The 21,185-nt window shown below is 43.0% G+C and overlaps 1 protein-coding gene across 2 annotated transcripts in view; it reads left to right on the forward strand.

Moving 5' to 3' along the window:
* The window catches only part of prmt9 (protein arginine methyltransferase 9), an 81,314-nt gene that overhangs the window by 40,917 nt on the left and 19,212 nt on the right, over nt 1-21,185 (forward strand). The window contains exons 4-5 of one of the 2 annotated variants that reach the window (XM_068041215.1): nt 6,782-6,949; nt 13,337-13,439. In XM_068041215.1, the coding sequence (XP_067897316.1) occupies nt 6,782-6,949; nt 13,337-13,439 (271 nt within the window). Of the gene's footprint in view, nt 1-6,781; nt 6,950-13,336; nt 13,440-19,831; nt 20,001-21,185 lie in introns of those variants that run through there. The other variant, XM_068041234.1, reaches the window with a different exon arrangement.

Consider the following 21,185-nt stretch of genomic DNA (forward strand, 5'->3'; position numbering starts at 1 on the left):
TTCACATTATATATGAATGATTTATTTGAGGGAACTAAATGTAATATCTCCAGATTTGCAGATGACACAAAACTGGGTGGGAGGGTGAGTTGTGAGGAGGATGCAGAGAGGCTTCAGGGTGATTGAGACAAGTTGAGTGAGTGGGCAAATGCATGGCAGATGCAGTATAATGTGGATAAATGTGAGGTTATCCACTTTGGTAGCAAAACAGGAAGGCAGATGATTATCTGAATGGCTATAAACTGAGAGAGGGGAATATGCAACGAGACCTGGGTGTTCTCGTACACCAGTTGCTGAAGGTAAGCCTGCAGGTGCAACAGGCAGAAAAAAAGGCAAATGGTATGTTGGCCTTCATAGCGAGAGGATCTGAGTACAGGAGCAGGGATGTCTTGCTGCAATGATACAGGGCCTTGGTGAGGGCACGCCTGGAATATTGTGTGCAGTTTTTGTCTCCTTATCTGAGGAAGGATGTTCTTGCTATAGAGGAAGTGCAGTGAAAGTTTACCAGACTGATTCTTGGGAGGGCGGGACTGACGTATGAGGATAGATTGAGTCGGTTAGGATTGTATTCGCTGGAGTTCAGAAGAATGAGGGGGGTTCTCATAGAAACCTATAAAATTCTAACAGGACTTGACAGGGTAGATGCAGGAAGGATGTTCCCGACGGTGGGGGAGTCCAGAACCAGGGGTCATAGTCTAAGGATGTTTTATTTTATTTATTTTATTTAGAGATACAGCACTGAAACAGGCCCTTCGGCCCACTGAGTCTGTGCCGACCAACAACCACCCATTTATACTAACCCTACAGTAATCCCATATTCCCTACCACCTACCTACACTAGGGGCAATTTACAACAACCAATTTACCTATCAACCTGCAAGTCTTTTGGCTGTGGAAGGAAACCGGAGCACCCGGCGAAAACCCACGCGGTCACAGGGAGAACTTGCAAACTCCGCAGTGGCGGAGGTATATGGGGTAAACCTTTCAGGACTGAGATGAGGAGAAATTACTTCACCCAGAGAGTGGTGAGCCTGTGGAATTCGCTACCACAGAAAGCAGTTGAGGCCAAAACATTGTATGTTTTCAAGAAGGAGTTAGATATAGCTCTTCGGGCGAAAGGGATCAAAGGATATGGGGGGAAAGCAGGAGCAGGTTACTGAGTTGGATGATCAGCCATGATCATAATGAATGGCAGAGCAGGCTCGAAGGGCCGAATGGCCTACTCCTGCTCCTATTTTCTATGTTGTCTTTTCTTTGCAGAAACTTAGTAACAAATGCCAAAGCAATATTGTGATAAGGAATACTTGCAGAGGTGAAACTCTTTCATAGATTCTTATACCAGAAATCTCCACCCATTCCTTAACTGATGGTTTAACATCGTCAACAGTGTGACGGTGTACAAACTATGCACTTGGAAAGTGAAGGGAGAGAGAATTATGTTTGCTTTTTTAGCAAGAAGTTATGCTTTTTCGGGTAGTTTATTTTTAGAAAATAATATTGTCTTGTGAACAGACAGGAAACAGTGCCCAGTTAAACATATGTTGCAGCCAATTATGTTATTCATTATTCTGATGAGTTTATCTTGTATTATGAAGCACTCTGTACCAAAACTATTATACGTGCATATCTGTGTAAATGCATCCTGGTTAGTTCATTATGTACTTACAGCGATTGTATTGATGGAAGCAGATGTAGTAGTTCATATTAACAACTATTGGGCCTGACTTCCAAACAGCCCAGACTCCGGGCGTGAATGTATCCTCATTGTCAGTTCTAAGTGCCCTAAGAGGAAATAGTTTGTGCTCTCAATCACATTCTTAGTGAGCATGATTCCATAGCTCAAAATCTCTCCACTCCGGACAAACTGTTACTCAGACATGAGAACTGGAAAAATTCTAATTGCCCTGAACAAGTTTGCTTTGTTTGACATTGGGTATCATGGTGTTTTGTCACCAGTGCTATCATCGTTTGACTTTGCTATCATTAATATTCACTTAAAATATAATTTAACAGTTCTATTAAATCAATTAATTGGAATTCCACTCTTGTTAAATTTTAATATGATATTTAGAAAGCAATTTTAATTTTTTTTTGTTGTGATTAGAATATTTTTGTAAATCATGGTTTGTTGGTGAGCAACAATGAAGTGTTTGAAAATACTCAATACTTGTAACTAAGAGCTGAATGTTCACTTTGGGGACTAAGGACAGGAGCTGGGTCCGTTTCCAGATCCCGAACCTGACCCAGGGGTGGGAGGAGGAAGAGTCACTCATTGGGATTTTGACCGGGGTGTCCCTTAAATTGGCATGGAGGCAGGTTTCCTGTCCAATTAAAGATGGCAAGTGGGCTCTCGAAGCTGGAGGGCCAACCAGAGGCCTTCCAGCTTCAGAGGAGCACCCAGCTGTAATGAGTGGTAAGTAACAGAGAGAGCACTTCAATAGGAAGTTGCGTTCCCAGCCGTTTAAAAAAAAAAAAAAAAATTTGATTAAAAAAGCAGTGAAAGCAGCCAGGCCATGGCTGGGGGAACGGGGGAGCCCCTCTTCAGTGCGGCCTTTGGCAGCACTTCCATCCAGGCAAACCGGAAGGGCCTCTAGGCTTGCCTGGAGTGCTGGCACCCCAGCCTGCTGCTGGGTACCCGCCTCCAGGTAGATGATCTTCCGCACCCCCCTGCCCTGTTGCATTGGGAAATTGGAGGCAGACTAGAAAATCCGTTTAATGTACCTTTAACAAGGCTCTTAATGAGTGTAACTGGCTGCCCATCTCATCCGGCTGGCCCCGAACCTGCGCCTCGGCCAAAATGGTTGACGCCAAGAACAGGGTCGGGAAAATGGCATGTCGGCTGGTTCCTGTATTTTCGGGTCCCATCCGCCTCCGTTCCCGACCTCGGCAGAGCCTGAAAGTCCTGCCCTAAATGTTTGCAGTGTGAATAAAATTCAGGAAAATCCATACTCCGAGGAATTAAATCTTTTTGTTTACACGCGAATATACTCCGTATCCGCTACTGATGTCATACACAGTGTATGAAATGTCATCACAACGGAGTTATTTTCTTATCCTCAACAGAACTGGACAGAACATAGTGTGCAGAAGTCTGGTGAATGGATTGATTATATGGCTGCTTAACCTCAAAGGTGCATTTCATAGCTGGTGTACATTTCTGATTTGTGGTGATTGTGAAAGAAAAAGAAGAAATGGAGGTGGGAACAACAAGCTGCTAAAGAGAGAAAAGTGAGAAAAGGATGAGATGCAGCTGACAGGATTTTCCCCGCGAGCATCAGGACGCCGCTGTCAGGCTCAAATGAGGATCAGAAACCCGCACTGTGGGGAAAGTCACTCGTCTGTGATTTTTCACGAGTTGGCCAATTAATGGCCAGAGGGCGGGCTTGCCATCCAATTAAGAATGACGGGCGGGCTCTCAAAGCTGGAGAGCCAATAGGATGCCCTCCATCTTGGAAGCTGCAGCAGGAGGCTTTTGCAGGCAAGAGAGGAGAAGGCGCCTCAAGATGGAGGCACCCTCTTTTCAGCTTTTTAAAATTTAAAATTAAAAAAAGCACTCAGTAGCTGGGCCATCATTGTGGGGGCCACCCCTCCACGGGGTGGCCTGCAGCTGAAGCCAGGTAGGCAGGGAGGGCCTCTAAGCCTGCCTGTAGCTCTGGCCAGTCCCAGTCTGCCACCGGGGGGCCATCTCCAAGCAGCTACACTGTTCCCTGCCGCCTCTCGGCATCTGGAGATCGACTGAAAAATTCCAGTTGGCCTCTGACAATAGGCTTTAGTGGGCTCTTAATTAGTAGAATTGTCTGCCCACCACTTGTGTGAAAGTGAGAAACAATAGTGAGCCAATTTCTTTTTTTACTCTTTAATATTTATTCTTGCTTTGAACAACCCTTCCATTTCTTCCTTTCTTTACCACGAGCCTTTTATCTGACTTGCTTTTCCTCACTATTTTCTATTATCCTCTGTTATTCAACTAGGTGGGACTACCCTCACCTGGTTCCATTCTTATCTAATCAGTTGTAGCTAGAGAATCACCTACAATGGCTTGTCTTCCTGCTCCCACAACATTAGCTCTGGAATCGTCAAGGATCTACTCTTGGCCTTCTCCTATTTCTCATCAACATATGTACTTTGACGACATCCAACTCTACCTCACTACCACCTCTCTTGATCCCTCCACTGCCTCTGATTTGTCATGATGCTCGTCTGTGAACTGAAATTTCCTCCAACTAAGCATTGGGAAGACTGAAGCCATTGTCCTCAGTCCCCACCACAAACTCTGTTCCCTTGCCATTGAATCCATCCCTCTCCCTGGCCACTAGCTGAGGCTGAACCAGACCATTCACAACCTTGGCATCCTATTTGACCATTATATGAGCTTCTGACCCATATCTGCTCCATCAACCAGACAGCTTACTTGCAGTTCCATAACATCGCCCTTCTCGGACCCTGCCGCAGGTCATCTGCTGCTGAAACCCTATTCCTTGCCCTTGTTACCTCTAGATGCTTCTATTCAAATGCTCTCCACCCTGGCCTCCCACCTTGGACCCTCCATAAACTTGAGCATATCCAACTCTCTGCTGTCCATATCCTAACTCGTACTAAGTCCCATTCACCTATCACCCCTTGCTGACCTTCTCTGGCTCCCAGTTCAGCAATACCTCAATTTTAAAATTCTCATCCTTGTTTTCAAATCTTTCCATGGCCTGGTCCTCCCTATCTCTAAACTTCTTGAGCCCTACAACCTCCGAGATCTCTGCACTTCTCCAATTCTGGCCTCTTGTGCATCCCTAATTCTCATATAGCTCCACCATTGGCCACCGTGCCTTTTGCCTCAGCCCTAAGCTCTAGAATTCCCTCTCTAATCCTCTCCGCCTCTGTACCTCTCTTTCCTCCTTAACACCTGCCCCTTTGACTAAGTTGTCCTATATCTCCTTATCTCCTACATTACTACAGTGACTACACTTGGCTGTAGAGCGCTTTGAGACGTCCAATGGTTGTGAAATGCAAGTCTGTTTTTTTTCTTTAAGTGACTCAGTGTCAAATTTTGTTTGATAATATCCTGTAAAGTGAAATTTGGACTGTGTATCAGCGACACATAAGAGTGCTAGAGAACCTCCATCAGCAATGCCTCTGCGCATCCTCCGGATTCAATTAGAGGACCATCAAACATACACTAGTGTCCTTCTTGAAGCCAGATCCACGAGCATTCAGGCAAAACACCTGAAAAATCAACTCCAATGGACTGACCACTGTGTTGGCCTGACTGAAAATCATCTCCCCCGTATCTGGTTGTCTCAACTCTCAAATGGCCAATGTTCCAGGGGAGGACATAGAAAACACATCAAAGATGCTCTGAAGCTCTCATTGAAGTGCAGCTGCTTTGACCTTAACGACTGGGAGGAGCTTGCTGCCAACCACTCAGAATGGCAGCAGTTGTCCACCAAGCCGCATCATGCTTCCAGTCCCAACACCTTAATGATGAGGTAAAGCGACAGCAGAGAAGAAAAGAACAGGAAGCAAATCCTGCACACTGGAACCAACTACCTCATGGGATGTCCTGTCCCATGCGCCCAAAGATGTGCTGGTCAAAAATCGGCCTGCTCAGTCACATAAAGGCCCATGGCAGAAACTCGCCACCCTGAGTGGACATCATGCTTGAATTGAGGGACAGCCAACAAAAGTGCCTTTTGACGGCACACTACATTAAAGGCACTATGCAAATACAGGTTGTTATTCGTCATCATGCCTTTTATATTCATATTCTTTGTTTGATATCATTACTTCATTGTTCTCGCTTGTGTCTTTATCTAAATTTCTTTTTCTGATCATTCGGAAATGTTAGTATGTGAAATAATAGACGTATGGACATTGTGTATCCAAATTTCTAATTTTCAGTGCCACCACTAGCGTACTGTATCTGCAGTATCTATAGGCCGTGCTGCATCAACTACCAATATTATTTAACAGAATCATTTTCCCCTGTGATTTCTGAGAAGAGCAAGAGCAGCACTGTGCAGGAACAGCATCACCTTCAAGTTCTGCATCAAATTGCACATCATTCTGATTTGGATTTATGTCACTGTTGCTTCATTGTCACTGGGTCAATATCCTGGAATTTCTTACCTAGCATCATTGTGGGAGCACCATCAGCACAAGGACTGCAGTGGTGCAAACGAAGGCCCAGCACCTCTTCAGGGCACTAGAGATGGGCAATAAATGTGGCCTTTTCAGCATCATCCACGTCCTAAGAATATAATATATGATGACAAGCCTCCCCACTGGTAATGTGGATCTATAAAAGTACCCCAATGATCTTTCTGTATTGGCCTGCTGCACCTTCCGACCACATCCCATGAATGAATAAAAAAAAACCTTAGGCTGGTTTCCAATCTGACTACCTGCTAGAGTTGTTGCTTCCCCAGTATAAAGGACAATTAAATGGCTGTGCAAGTTCAAACATCTGGTTTGAGACTGGCAAAGACATAAATATGTTAGAATAGTTTAAGATAGAGGATCTAATCAGGTATTAAAATTGCTTGTACAGTGGTGTGGGAGGGATTGAAAAACCAAATAAGTTCAGAATCAATGCATTGGTGGAAGCAGGGCATTCTTTAGAATATACAAAAATGTAATCTGCAAATTCATGTCGACAAGAAGTAACTTCTGGGATCCTAATTGGCAGTCTCAAGGTTGAAGTTGAGGAAAGGACAAAAACAAACCAATAAAACTGTTAGCCATATTTTTCTTCCCTCTCCTTAACATCTTTTCTTTCTCTGTCTTTTAGTATGTTTGCAAGACAGGCTGGAGCTTCCCATGTGTATGCTTGTGAGTTGTCCAAGACTATGTATGAACTTGCCTGTGAAGTGGTGGCTTCCAACCAAATGGCAGGAGAGATCAAGATTCTGCACATGAAATCATTAGACATCGAAGTACCTAAAGATCTATCCAGCAGGTGCGTTCTGTCACAACCAACAAAAATAGTAATATGCTAGCTACATGTTTTCTTTTAAAGTTCTGCTTCTAATTATATCACCCTATAGCCAAAAGCCATAAAGGAGAATCTTATTTTGGCTGTACTCGCTAGACTTTCAATGAAATGCTGCAATTATAAACTTTGTGCCTCAACATTGTTGAATGGTTTGTTAAAGCTGCAGCTAGCAAAGCATTTTTATACCAGAAGTGGAATTGGTCCTTTGGTTACACAATATGCCTTGAATTTTCAATATGTACTTTTCTATTTCATTGAATAACTTCCTCAGGACGAGAGAAGCCGGGCCTCAGAAACCCACCTAATTTGGGAATGAGGCCAACTAATGTTAACAAGCTCATTGTCAGCTAGTTAAGGGGTTGTTTAGTATCTTGGCGGGGGTGCATGGGTTGCATGCTGGATCAGGATTAGACCAGATGCATGGAGGTGGCAACACAGCAGGGAGCCATGATATCGGGTGTGCCTATAAAAGGGGGCACGGCTGAGTGGGGCACTCAGCCATTGGCACACAGGTGCCATTGGGTGTGTAGAGGTTGTGTGGAGAGTGCTCTGTACGTGCTCAGGCAGTGCAGGAGGTCCTGACCTACCTGGCAACACGTGGACATCACAGGTGGTTGTTAGGGTTCCAGAGACTATTGTGAGTGCAGCTGAGTGCAAATAAGGCAACAGTTGTAATGGGAGCACGATTCTCAGATATTGAGTCCAGTGATGAACATCCTCAGCAGCAGAGGTAGAGCCCAGGCATGAGGATAGGGAAGAGCGGCAGGAAGGCAATGGAGGCCATACCCACAGCAGAGGGTGCACTGCTGAAGGTGGAGCTGCCTGGACATGTCGGAGAACCATTGCCGCAGGACACTGTGCCTGTCCAGACTTTTATTTCCAAAAATATACTTTATAAAGTTAGTAGAAAATGCATTGCAACGCAATTCAAATTGGGCATTTCATAATGATCATTTTTTTTACAATACAGTACATGAGATGCCTCCCTTGCCATTTCAGGTTATATTTACAATGTACATTTGCATTACATACCAAAAACATTCTCTGGTGTATACAGCCCGAGGGATTTTACACCGTTTTCAGCCCCTTCGGTATACTATGGCGGCAGAGTCTTACACAGTGGCCTTGCACCATTGAATCTTTGCGGCAGCTGCCCCAAGCTTTAGTGCGTCCCTCGGCATGTAGACCTGCGCATGTCCAGACAGATGGTCGCTGAGATTTGTGCCCTATTGTGGAGGGCTCAAGAACACAAGAAATAGGAGCAGGAGTAGACCATATGGCCCATCGAGCTTGCTCTGCCATTCAAAACAATCATGGCTGATCTTCTGATTCAACTCCACTTTCCCCTCCCCTTGTTTCCCTGAGAGACCAAAAATATGTCGATCCCAGCCTTAAATGTATTCAACGATTGAGCATCCACAACCCTCTGGGGTAGAGAATTCCAAAGACTGAATGAAGTAATTTCTCCTCATCTCAGTCACCGGGCCCTTATCCTGAGACTGTGTCCCCATGTTTTAGATTCCCTGACCAGCGGAAATAATCTCAGTATCTACCCTATCCAACCCCTTTAGAATCCTATATGTTTCAATGAGATCACCTCTTATTCTTCTAAACTTCAGAGAATACAGGCCTCATTTACTTAGTCACTTATCATAGGACAATCCCCTCATCCCAGGGACCAATCTAGTGAACCTTCGCTGCACTCCCTCCAAAGCAAGTATATCCTTACTTAAATGTAGAGACCAAAACTGCACACAGTATTCCAGATGTGGTCTCACCAAAACCCTATACAATTGTCACAATTCTTCCTTATTCCTATACTCCAATTTCCTTGCAATAAAGGCCAACATGCCACTTGCCTTCCTAATTGCTTGTTGTATCTGCATGTTAACTTTCTGCGTTCCTTGTACGAGCACATCCAACTCTCTTTGAACATCGACACTTAACAAGTTTCACACCTTTAAAAAAAAAAAATTCTGCTTTTCTATTCTTACGACCAAAGAGCATAACTTCACACTTCCCTACATTATACTCCATGTGCCATCTTGTTGCTCACTCACTTAACCTGTCTATTTCTCTTTGTAGCCTCTCTGTGTCCTCCCCACAGCTTTCCTTTCCACCTAACTTAAGATACTTTACTCTCTCCCTCTTCATCTAAGTCTTTAATTAGCTCACACCTTGCAGCACTGCCTGCCATACCCTACCACTAGCTGTCAGTCACTGTGGCCTTGAACTTGTTCACCTCTGCTCCTTCCAAAGATCGGCAGCAGACCTTGCTGGTGTCTTGCAAGCGGCAGCACATCATTGCATCTCGCAATGCTCAAAGGTCACTGATGCTCTTTGTGAGAGCTGGACAGTACATATAATTTGAAACAGTTGCGACTTCATAGACACAAAAGGCAATGTGATTTTCCTCCATCGCTGGACTCCCCCAGGTGTAGGGCATCATTAGTTGCACCCATCTGGCCATCAAGACGCCGAGTGAGCAGCCAGTGAGATCCATTAACAGGAAGGGCTTCTGCTGCCTCGACTTCTAAATCTACAGTTTGCAATATCTTTTCACCCTCTCCATCAGGAATGCCCGCTCCTCTTTCCCCGACTTGCTCCTGCTGGGCCACCCTCGCGATTTCCATGGCTCCCACCTCCATGGCAGTGATGATGTGTAAATGGAGCACTCCTGTGCCAGTCAGAGTCCTCTCCCTGCTTTATGCGCCCTTTTTTCCTGCAAGGACGAGAAAGAGAGACATAAGGCACTGAGGCCTCTCTGACCAATGCCATCGGCTCATATATATAAGAAGCCGCCTGTATCAATGCTGGCAAGTCCTCAGCAGCGCTAGGATTCTGGGTCTTGCTGATGGGTCAGTAAGAACCCTAGGCATGCATTTCTCCCATGTTCTGGAGCAGCATATGCCCCCAGGCTCCTCAGCTGGAGTGTCTGCTAGAGGTTGAATACCCAGAGGCCTGTCATCAGGGTTTGGCGTTTCATTCACCTTGCCAGAGTGAAGGTGGTCATTGAACCTTTTCTGGCACTGGACCCAGTTCCTCCAGACTGCACGTCTGTTGCTGACTGTATCAACCACCTGCAGCCATGCCAGCTTTGTTTGGGTAGGTGGCCTTCTCCTTCCACCCTCTAGAAAGAGGACCTCCCTCCTCTCCCTCACAACCTTCAGGAGGACCTCGAGGTCAGCATTGGAGGATTGAGGGGCAGCGCTGCCCCACGTGACAGGCCTCTGCCTTCCTGAATCCCTGATGCATCAATTTTTTCATTCAAGTGGCAGACATAGTAATGGCTGCTGTGATGTCTTTAAATGGGGCCTACACTTGCAGAGTCCCACCTCCATCCCGCACCCGCAGCCACTAATTGCCATCCAACAAGCCCTCCAGCCGATTAGCAATCTGCCTTCGCAAATATCAAGGGCTGTGACTACTTCCCCCTGGGTATATTATCAACCTTAGTGTGGCAAAATACTTTGTCTTCTTCAAAGAAGTACAGTGGCAGAAAATTAGACATCTGATCACTGAGCTAAAATACAGTTGTTTAATGAAGGTGTTAAAAGCTGAAATGAAAACGAGAAAAAAATCACTGTTACTACAAAATCGTTACAGTGCAGCAGGAGGCCATTCAGTCCATTGTGTCTGCACCAGCTCTCAGAAAAAGCAACTCCCTCAGTTCCATTCCGCTGCCTTCTCCCCATAACTCTGCACATTCTTCCTTTTCATATAACTGTCCAGTTCCCTTTTGAATGCTTCAATTGAACCTGCCTCCACCATGTTCTCAGGCAGCGCATTCCTGATCTTAACCACTCACTGCTTGAAAAAGTTTCTCCTCATGTCACTTTTGCTTCTCTTACCAAATACTTTTAATCTGTGCCCTCTCGTTCTCGATCCTTTCACAAGTGGGAACAGTTTCTCTCTATCTACTCTGTCCAGACCCCACATGATTTTGAATACCTCCATCAAATCATCTCTCAGCCTTCTCTTCAAGGAAAACAGTCCTAACTTCTCCAATCTATCTTCATAACTGAAATTCCTCATCCCTGGAACCATTCTCGTGAACCTTTTCTGTACTCTCTCCAATGCCCTCATGTCTTTCCTCAAGTGTGGCACCCAGAATTGGATACAATACTCCAGCTGAGTACCAAGTACACTTTGTTCCTTTATTATTAGATATTAATTCATAGTAGGTAAAAAAACTGGAAGTTCAGTATAGTTGAGGATAAAACTGGTGATGTTACCCCCTCCAATTATGTCATGAGAACATTAAAGGAAGGTATTCAATTCTTAGTGTTTTGAAAAGCAGTTGAATCTTAATTGTCCAGACAAACTGAGACTGACAGTGTTATCGCCATCACTGAGTGATCTAACCATTTGATGACGTCCCCAAAAGCATGTGAAAATGAATTAATGGATTGTTACTAAAATTGATACCTTGGGATGGCCTAGCACTAACTTGATCTAAAGTACACATTTTGACCACAAGGCCATACATTAAAAAAAGACAAAACAGAAATGTGATGAATGTGTTGAATTAAAACTTTTGAATAATGTTCAATGATCTCAGAAAATGTTTCATTTAGCAGATCTTTTGACCGAGATATTAGCCAGAAGAATTGCAAGATAGCATGAATATTTGAGAGGCTGCGATAGCTTGGCCTGATTCCAGGGCAGGAATTGCCTCAATGATAAAACTATGGACAGAAGAACTGCATTAAAGAAGGGAACAGTTAAAATTCAGGCCCAATGACGAAACTTTTTTGTTGGAATTAGAGCCCTAACTGAAGAATATAGCTTAGCATAATAGTATTTGTGTGAGGCAGGGGAGGGGAGGAAATAAACCATTTAACTGAAACTATGACATTATAGAAAGTGAAGTGATACTGTATGAATTTAAAAGCATTTGGTATGGATTCTAACGACAATGTTGGAAAATGGTTACGTATACAGATGAAGAACTGATAGATCACCCTTACATGAAAATAGTCTATAATAAAGTTAGTAGACATTTAGATGTACCTGAGTGAAATAGTACAAATAAATTGTCTCTTTTAAATAAATAGCTGAATATCCTTATTCAAGATTTGGCCTGAGAAACAATTAATGGAGTCAGCAATATAATTAAGGGATAGGTGTGCACTGCTTCATTGGACAAAGTATTAAAAGAAATCCTGTAGGAATAGTTACTTCAGCGAAAATATGTTGGGTTTTTTTGGTTCAGAAATGTTCCTAACTTGACAACTTGAAGGAATTGGAACCCGAATGCATTGAGACAAAAGTAAATTTAGGGAATGTGTAATATTTCAATAAGATTTTTTTAAAATGACAGTTAATCACTTCCAAAAAAGGAAACAAATCAACTTGCTTATGAGCATTGATGCAGGACAATACTAAGAAGCATATATGAATGACATGGTTCATATAACTTGAGATAAACATTGGACTACTGTCCTTTCAAAACTTTTTATCATCATAGTAATTGCTCCATATTGCATCCATCAATGTATGTTACATGTAGGGATTTATTTCATCTCTGTTCCTTTTCTTCCTGTGTTGGCAGCAGTTAATACTGTCTCAACATAGTGTGAAGAGGTAGTTTCAATGCTTCTAATTGAGTGTAGCTCATGGTCTTTTTGCAAGCTCCTTCAGAGTTTTTGCAAAGTTTGTGCCATTTCTCTAGTGTTGCATTGACTTTTGGTTTTGAATCTTAAGTACTTATTCCAAGCCACAGCATAGTTCTCTGTTTTTTAATCAGTCCTGAAACTTGCTCCACATAATAGAAAAGATGTTCAAACAGTGTTTTTAAACATTTTTAAGTAGTGTAATTTGTAGTCTTTTAGAAATTCTGCACACGTGGGAAATTGTTGTTTTGTAGCAGACATGCTTAACTTCAGTTTGAAATACAGTTTTGCTTCTGTATTTTTAGTGTTTTGGCTAAAGCCTTAGTTTTAAGCGAATCTTCTGTCAATATAAATAAATTTACAATATAGAGACGTATACTATTTTCTTCTGTTTAAAATGTTGGAAAAAGTTATTTCAAATGTAACAGGTGTTGTAAACAAATACTCCACTCAGAGTAATCTACATTGGTTGTAGATTAATGGATTTGTGCACACCAATGAAGTAGAATACAACATCAGTTTAATAATCACAATCTTCACACACAGGTCATAGTACATTATTAGAATTTGTAATATTAAAATAAATTGATAAACTGTGGGATGAAGTGAAAAAGTAGACCGGAGTAAAATGTGGCATAATATCACTTTATACTCCCATCAATAAATTAGAAAAGACAAGAATTTTGGCCCCTATAATTTGTAAATAAGTTTCAAAGCTTTCCCATTTTGTCCTCAGGGTGTCGCTTGTTGTCACAGAGACTGTGGATGCTGGGCTATTTGGTGAAGGAATTGTGGAGAGTTTAATACATGCATGGCAACACCTTCTTCTACCACCAAGGGTATGTGTTTTATACAATTGTAATCTAATATTTGAACACTAGAAATGCTTTGATGCTGCAGTACCCTATTTCAGCTCTGGCAGTCTCATACTTATTTACTGCCTTTTTCTGTTAAGTGGGTATGTTTTAATGGTGTTACATTTTGAATAAATGATTGACTATAAACAAAGAACAGTACAGCACAGGAACAGGCCATTCGGCCCTCCAAGCCTGTGCCGATCTTGATGCCTGTCTAAACTAAAACCTTCTGCACTTCCGGGGTCCATATCCCTCTCTTCCTATCCAATTCATGTATTTGTCAAGATGCCTCTTAAACGTCGCTATCGTACCTGCTTCCACCACCTCCCCAGGCAGCAAGTTCCAGGCACTCACCACCCTCTGTGTAAAAAAAACTTGTCCCGCACATCCCTTCTAAATTTTGCCCCTCGCACCTTAAACCTATGTCCCCTAGTAACTGACTCTTCCACCCTGGGAAAAAGCTTCTGACTATCCACTCTGTCCATGCCACTCATAACTTTGTAAACCTCTATCATGTCGCCCCTCCACCTCCGTCGTTCCAGTGAAAACAATCCGAGTTTATCCAACCTCTCCTCATAGCTAATACCCTCCAGACCAGACAACATCCTGGTAAACCTCCTCTGTACCCTCTCCAAAGCCTCCACATCCTTTTGGTAGTGTGGCAACCAGAATTGCACACAATATTCCAAGTGTGGCCTAACTAAGGTTCTGTACAGCTGCAGCATGACTTGCCAATTTTTATACTCTATGCCCCGACCGATGAAGGCAAGCATGCCGTATGCCTTCTTGACTGCCTCATCCACCTGGGTTGCCACTTTCAGTGATCTGTGGACCTGTATGCCCAGATCTCTCTGCTTGTCAATACTCCTGTGGGTTCTGCCATTTACTGTATACTTCCCACCTGTATTAGACCTTCCAAAATGCATTCCATTTGTCCAGATTAAACTCCATCTGCCATTTCTCCGCCCAAGTCTCCAACCGATCTATATCCTGCTGTATCCTCTGACAATCCTTGTCACTATCTGCAACTTCACCAACCTTTGTATCGTCTGCAAACTTACTAATCAGACCAGCTACATTTTCCTCCAAATCATTTATATATACTGCAAACAGCAAAGGTCCCAGCACTGATCCCTGCAGAACACCACTAGTCACAGCCTTCCATTCAGAAAAGCACCCTTCCACTGCTACCCTCTGTCTTCCATGACCAAGCCAGTTCTGTATCCATCTTGCCAGCTCACCTCTGATCCCGTGTGACTTCACCTTTTATACCAGTCTGCCATGAGGGACTTCGTCAAAGGCTTTACTGAAGTCCATGTAGACAACATCCACTGCCCTTCCTTCATCAATCATCTTCGTCACTTCCTCAAAAAACTCAATCAAGTTAGTGAGACATGACCTCCCCTTCACAAAACCATGCTGCCTCTCGCTAATAAGTTCATTTGTTTCCAAATGGGAGTAAATCCTGTCCCGAAGAATCCTCTCTAATAATTTCCCTACCACTAACGTAAGGCTCACCGGCCTATAATTTCCTGGATTATCCTTGCTACCTTTCTTAAACAAAGGAACAATATTGCCAATCTCCAGTCCTCCGGGACCTCACCTGTAGCCAATGAGGATACAAAGATTTCTGTCAAGGCCCCAGCAATTTCCCAACCCTTTCCCTGGCTACCCTCTTGCTCTTTATATACGTATAAAAAGCCTTGGGATTTTCCTTAATCCTGTTTGCCAATGACTTTTCATGACCCCTTTTAGCTCTCCTGACTCCTTGCTTAAGTTCCTTCCTACTTTCTTTATATTCCTCAAGGGCTTCGTCTGTTCCCAGCCCTCTAGCCCTTACGAATGCTTCCTTTAACAATAGTTAAATTATGTAGTATGTCATACCAAATTTTTCTGTTCGTAACTTTTATTTATTCCCAATGTAGTTGGGTGCCAGCCAGAATTAGCTTGATTAATGATCTAGTTTGCCCAGAGTTTGTTGGAAGTCCATGTAAAGTTTACTCTTCCCTATAACCGTCATTGGGAACCAGGCATTTTGCACATATAATACAATAAGGTTAACCATGATGCGTAATCCATTGTTACGACCAGGTGAGAAAGGTGTCTTAGGGGTCTTTCTCAGCCTTCACCTGGTCTTATTGTAACAGGGTTTAATTTTTAAACACACTGTGTTTTGAGCTTCCCCATTTGTGAATCCTTTTTCACCACTTTCCAATTCCTTCCTTTTCCTTTTTGGCCTCCTTGTCTCAAGAGACAAAGAGTAAGCACCTAGAGGTGGTCAGTGGTTTGTGGAGCAGCGCCTGGAGTGGCTATAAAGGTCAATTCTAGAGTGACAGACTGTTCCACAGGCGCTGCAGGTAAAGTTGGTTCTCGGTGCTGTTACACAGTTGGCTCTCTCCTTGCACTGCTGCACTGCTGTCTCTTTTTTTCCTGCCAACTGCTAAGTCTCTTCAACTCGCCTCACTTCAGCCCCGCCTTTACAGCTGTCTGCCAGCTCTGGCGATCACTGGCAACTGGCTCCCACGACTTGTGGTCAATGTCGCAGGACTTCATGTCACGTTTGCAAACGTCTTTAAAACAGAGACATGGATGGCCGGTAGGTCTGATACCAGTGACGAGCTCGCTGTACAATACATCCTTGGGGATCCTGCCATCTTCCATGCGGCTCACATGGCCAAGCCATCTCAAGCACCAGTGGCTCAGTAGGGCGCACATGCTGGGGATGTTGGCTGCCTCGAGGACTTCTGCATTGGAGATACGGTCCTGCCACCTGATGCCAAGGATTCTCTGGAGACAGCAAAGATGGAATGCATTGAGACGTCGCTCTTGGCTGACATACGTTGTTCAAGCCTCGCTGCCGTAGAGCAAGGTATTGAGGATACAGGCTTGAAACATTCGGACTTTTGTCTTCTGCGTCAGCGCACCATTTTCCTACACCCTCTTGGCCAGTCTGGACATAGCAGCAGACACCTTTCCCATGCGCTTGTTGATTTCTGCATCGAGAGACAGGTTACTGGTAATGGTCAGAAATGAGCACAAACAGGCTTTCTCTGGTTTAAAGAAGAAAACTGAAATTTATTAAAACTTAAACTTCAACTCTAATTCGATTAACGCCTACAGATACACGCCGTGCCCCATGCTAGCATGAATACACAATACGCACATGCAAATAGAGACAGAAAAGAGCAGAAGAAAACTGAAGTGGAGAGGTTTGAGGCAATCTCTGAAGAGGGGTTTTTGTTACTGTGCTTCGAGCTCACTGTAGTTCTTGCTTTAAAACTCCCCTAGTTGGCCTGCAGGTGGTCACGTGACTAGCTGGTTTGACCAGGTCTCTTTTGTGTATTGGGGAGCAAGGACTGGTTCCGTTGTTCCAACACTGTCTGCTAATATGCAAAAATGTTTTTCCAGTCAGAGGCTTGGAAACCTCTTGTAATAGGTCTTTTCTTCCCAGCAACATTTTAAAATTTAACGTCCATGTGGCGAAATTAATGTGCCTCATCCTTGGCAGGTGGGGGCCTGCATGACACCATAATAGTAAAAAGTTAACAGATTAGGAGAGTATTATTTGCCAAGATAGTACCACAACTGAGAACCTTGTATTGATAGAGGGATGGAAGGCATCAACTATCGAGAGAATATGTAATGATTTTTTAAGCCTCCTGTTGTTTTATATTTCACAAAATATTCTGCAATATTCAGAATGCAGCAATTTTATACTATAAAGTTCACTTACACTTAAATAGCTTTCACATCATCAGACATCCTAAAGTGCTTCACAAATAATAAATTATTTAATTGCAGTGTAAATATAACAGACAATTTGCACACAGCAATATCCCATAAACAAATGAAATGAATGATTGGTTAACTTGTTTTTGGTGGTGCTCGTTGGGAAAGAAAAGTTGTTTAGGATACAAGGCAAACTCCCTGTTCTTTTACAAATAGTGTCACAGGACCTTTTCTGTCTATCTGAACATGCAAATGGACTATAAAGATCATGTCAGGTCATTGCAAAACTTTGACTTTGGCTTCTGTTATAAAAATCTTGGTAGTTGCAGCTTCTGGCTGTGCAGCTTGTTCTCACAGAATTCTGCCATCAGGTGGCAGTAATGCTGTTAGCTGAAGCCTATTTTATGAAGTACAGTAATACTACTTTAAGCTGTGTTACTTTTGCCTCTTGTTTTTATGCTAATAATGACCTTTTAGACATACAGGTCTCCTTTATTCACCTGGATGAGGGAAGTAACCTATTGCACTCAGGTAATGTTAAAACTTGTGGAAGTAGAAACAAATGTGTTATGAATTCACAACTTCATGTTCTGATATATACTGTCATCAGTGTCTACGTGGGTATGATAACTGTATTATGAAAACAAAGAGTATGCCAGCCTATTCACAATTATAATAAAATAAAATAAAAGGGGAGATCAATCTTGTTTTCTTTCTATTTTATTTTCATTTACTTGCACTTGGGAATAGCTTGGCATTTGCTTTACTTTCCAAATAGAGTATTCAGTGTTGCTGAATAACTTTGGACCTACACAACAATCATTGTAAAGAGAACAACTCTTAGCTTTCTTGATCTATGTTTTGTATTCACAACAAAGGATGTTGGCAAATTGGAGTGATAGTTGGCATTTATGCTTCCTGAGATGGTGCAAGGTGCTCAGTTACAGAAGGATATCATTGCCCTCAAAACCTGGGATCAGATTTGTTTGACTGCTAATAGGTTGTACATAATGGCAGATGACCTGGGCAATGATTTCCTTACCTCTGCAGCTAAAGTAATAAACATTCTGAAGCTAGAGCCTGTTAGAAACTCAACCACTAAGTATCATCCTATTAAACTAATTGAAAAGGAAGACAAGTTGTTAGGCAAAAGCAAAGGGCCTTTACCATAGAACCATAGAAAAATTACGGCACAGAAGGAGGCCATTCAGCCCATCTTGTCTGTGCCGGCTAAAAAAAAACCAGCCGCCCAATCTAATCCCACCTTCCAGCACCTGGTCCGTAGCCTTGCAGATTACAGCATTTCAGGTGCATGGCCAGGTACCTTTTAAATGAGTTGAGGGTTTCTGCGTGCACCACTGTTCCTGGCCACAAATTCCAGACACCCACCACCCTCTGGGTGAAAAAGTTTTTCCTCATGTCTCCTCTAATCCTTCTACCAATCATCTTCAATCTGTGCCCCCTGGTAATTGACCTCTCCACTAGGGGGAACTTCATGTCTACTTTATCTAGGCCCTTCATAATTTTGTACACCTCAATTAAGTCACCCCTCAGCCTCCTCTGTTCTAAGGAAAACAACCCCAGCCGATCCAATCTTTCCTCATAGCTGCAACTTTTGAGCCCTGGCAACATTCTTGTAAATCTCCTGTGTACTCTGTCCAAAGCAATTATGTCCTTCCTGTAATGTGGTGACCAGAACTGTACGTAGTACTCCAGCTGTGGCCTAACTAGTGTTTTATACAGTTCCAGCATTACATCCCTGCTTTTGTATTCTATACCTCAGCCAATAAATGAAAGCATTCCACATGCCTTCCTCACCACTTTATCTACTTGTCCTGCCACCTTCATGGACTTATTGGCATGTACTCCACTTCTTCTACCCCTCTCAATATCCTTCTGTTTATTGTGTATTCCCTAGCTTTGTTTGCCCTCCCCAAATGCATTACCTCACACTTCTCCAGATTGAATTCCATTTGCCACTTTTTCACCCACTCAACCAAACCATTGATATCATTCTGGAGTCTACAGCTATTCTCTTCGCTATCCACTACATGGCCAATCTTTGTGTCATCTGCAATTCCCCAACCATGCCTCCCACGTTTAAGTCTAAATCATTAATATATACCACAAACAGCCGACCCAACACTGAACCCTGTGGTATGCCACTGGAAACTGCTTTCCATTCGCAAAAAAATCCGCCAAAACTACCCTTTGTTTCCTGTCACTGAACCAATTTTGGATCCAACTTGCCACATTCCCCTGTATCCCATGGGCTTTTATTTTTCTGTTTGCCATGTGGGACCTTGTCAAATACCTTACTAAAATCCATGTAGACCACATCCACTGCATTACCCTCAACCCTCCTTGTTACTTCCTCAAAAAATTCAATTAAGTTAGTAAGACATGACCTACCCTACAGGGTACTTGAAGTTTGTTCAGAGAGATCAGGCGCTATAAAGGTAGATTATAATACAGCAATTTGTGAGGCCAGAAGGGTCATTTAAGGAGATGAATGAGATCAGTGGTTACATTAATCTGCAAGAGCACCCAATTAAAATTATAATTTTTCCATTGAATCAGGTCTGTTTCAGTTGTGATCAAAGGATTCCTTTGAGCTAATGTCGATGAATGACAAGTCCAGTACGAACCAACCAACCTGTAAGAGCATCCAATGGGGCTGGAAAGAGAACCACACCGCATTAGTGTCTGACCCAACAGGCCATCGCACTGACTCATCTCCGTGGAGTTTGTTAAAAACTGGTGGAGTTGGTCCACATTTAGAAGGCTTTAATAAGTCACTTCAATGCAAGGCTGGTAAATAAGATTCTGTTTGAAGCACGCACACTCCTTGTATTCCAGAGCATATTTGTGGTTTCTATCCACAAGATGGAGGATCCAAATGAGCCTGAAAACTACCAAGGGATCTTTTGGATATGAATGATCCTTAAGGGGGTTTTTCAGTTCTTATGGCAAGTATTAGATACTCTGAAGGTCTGCAGAGTAACCCAGAAGGAACAGGCTGGATTCTACACTCATGAGAAACCTCTATGCTTGATTCGAGATCACTTGTATCAATATTCTCTTTAAAATTTTGTTGTGCACGACTAGTTTTTTTCAATGTAAGTGCAGTATTTAAATGGAGCAAGGCCTGCAGAGTACCTTCCAGGCAGCTGTGTGCACACAGAGCCTAGTGGGAAAATTGCTTGTAAGGCTCAAAGATACCCACTTAGATACTTTCATCGATTCTGTAAGACTTTGACTTCATGTAATATGCAGCCCTCATGAAGAAGATGGAAGCTGTGGAAGTCCATGGATTTTATTTGGGATGTGTCGTCTAAGTCGAAGATATATGTAAGAATGGATGTGGTATTCCTGAACCTCTTTTTTTCAAAAGAAGAATGTGGCATGGTCGCCCATCCTATTCAGTATCTTTAAAAATTTGTTTGATTACAGGGGTGAACTAGTGCTCAGTCCAGGTATTTCTGAAAGTATTGTGGTGCCAATTTTCACAAATAATATTGTGTTCATCTGACATTCTACATGGGCTAACTGGTAGGATATAGTAGAGAGTGCCTTGCTCGCACTTTTGTGGCTCTGCAAGAGAGAATCTTATGGGTATTGTTTGGAACATGCAGGGACATCTTTTCCAATTATCGATTCTCTTTCAGTACCTATGGGTCCTGGTAGTGCCACCTTCAACTTGCATACAGCGCTTTGATACCAGACTAAGGGGTAAAGGGCATTTTGATCTTGTCTTCTTTTCAATTACCACAAAATCCCAGTATAAAACCTGTGGCATATGAGACGTGTGTCCAATGCCATCATCGTTTGCAACTCCTAGGCATGCAATGGAAAAGCTGTTTCTGTTCCATGTGCAGGGTCCAGGAACAATTTACGAGGTGAGTCTCTGGAAAAAGAAGAAATAGCTACAGGGATATGGCTTACACTGATCTGTTACTGAGTACCCACTGGGAAGGTGGGAGAGCCATTTTCATAATG

This window comes from Heterodontus francisci, chromosome 1, assembly GCF_036365525.1.
Source record: "Heterodontus francisci isolate sHetFra1 chromosome 1, sHetFra1.hap1, whole genome shotgun sequence".
In the NCBI taxonomy this organism is placed as follows: Eukaryota; Metazoa; Chordata; class Chondrichthyes; order Heterodontiformes; family Heterodontidae; genus Heterodontus; species Heterodontus francisci.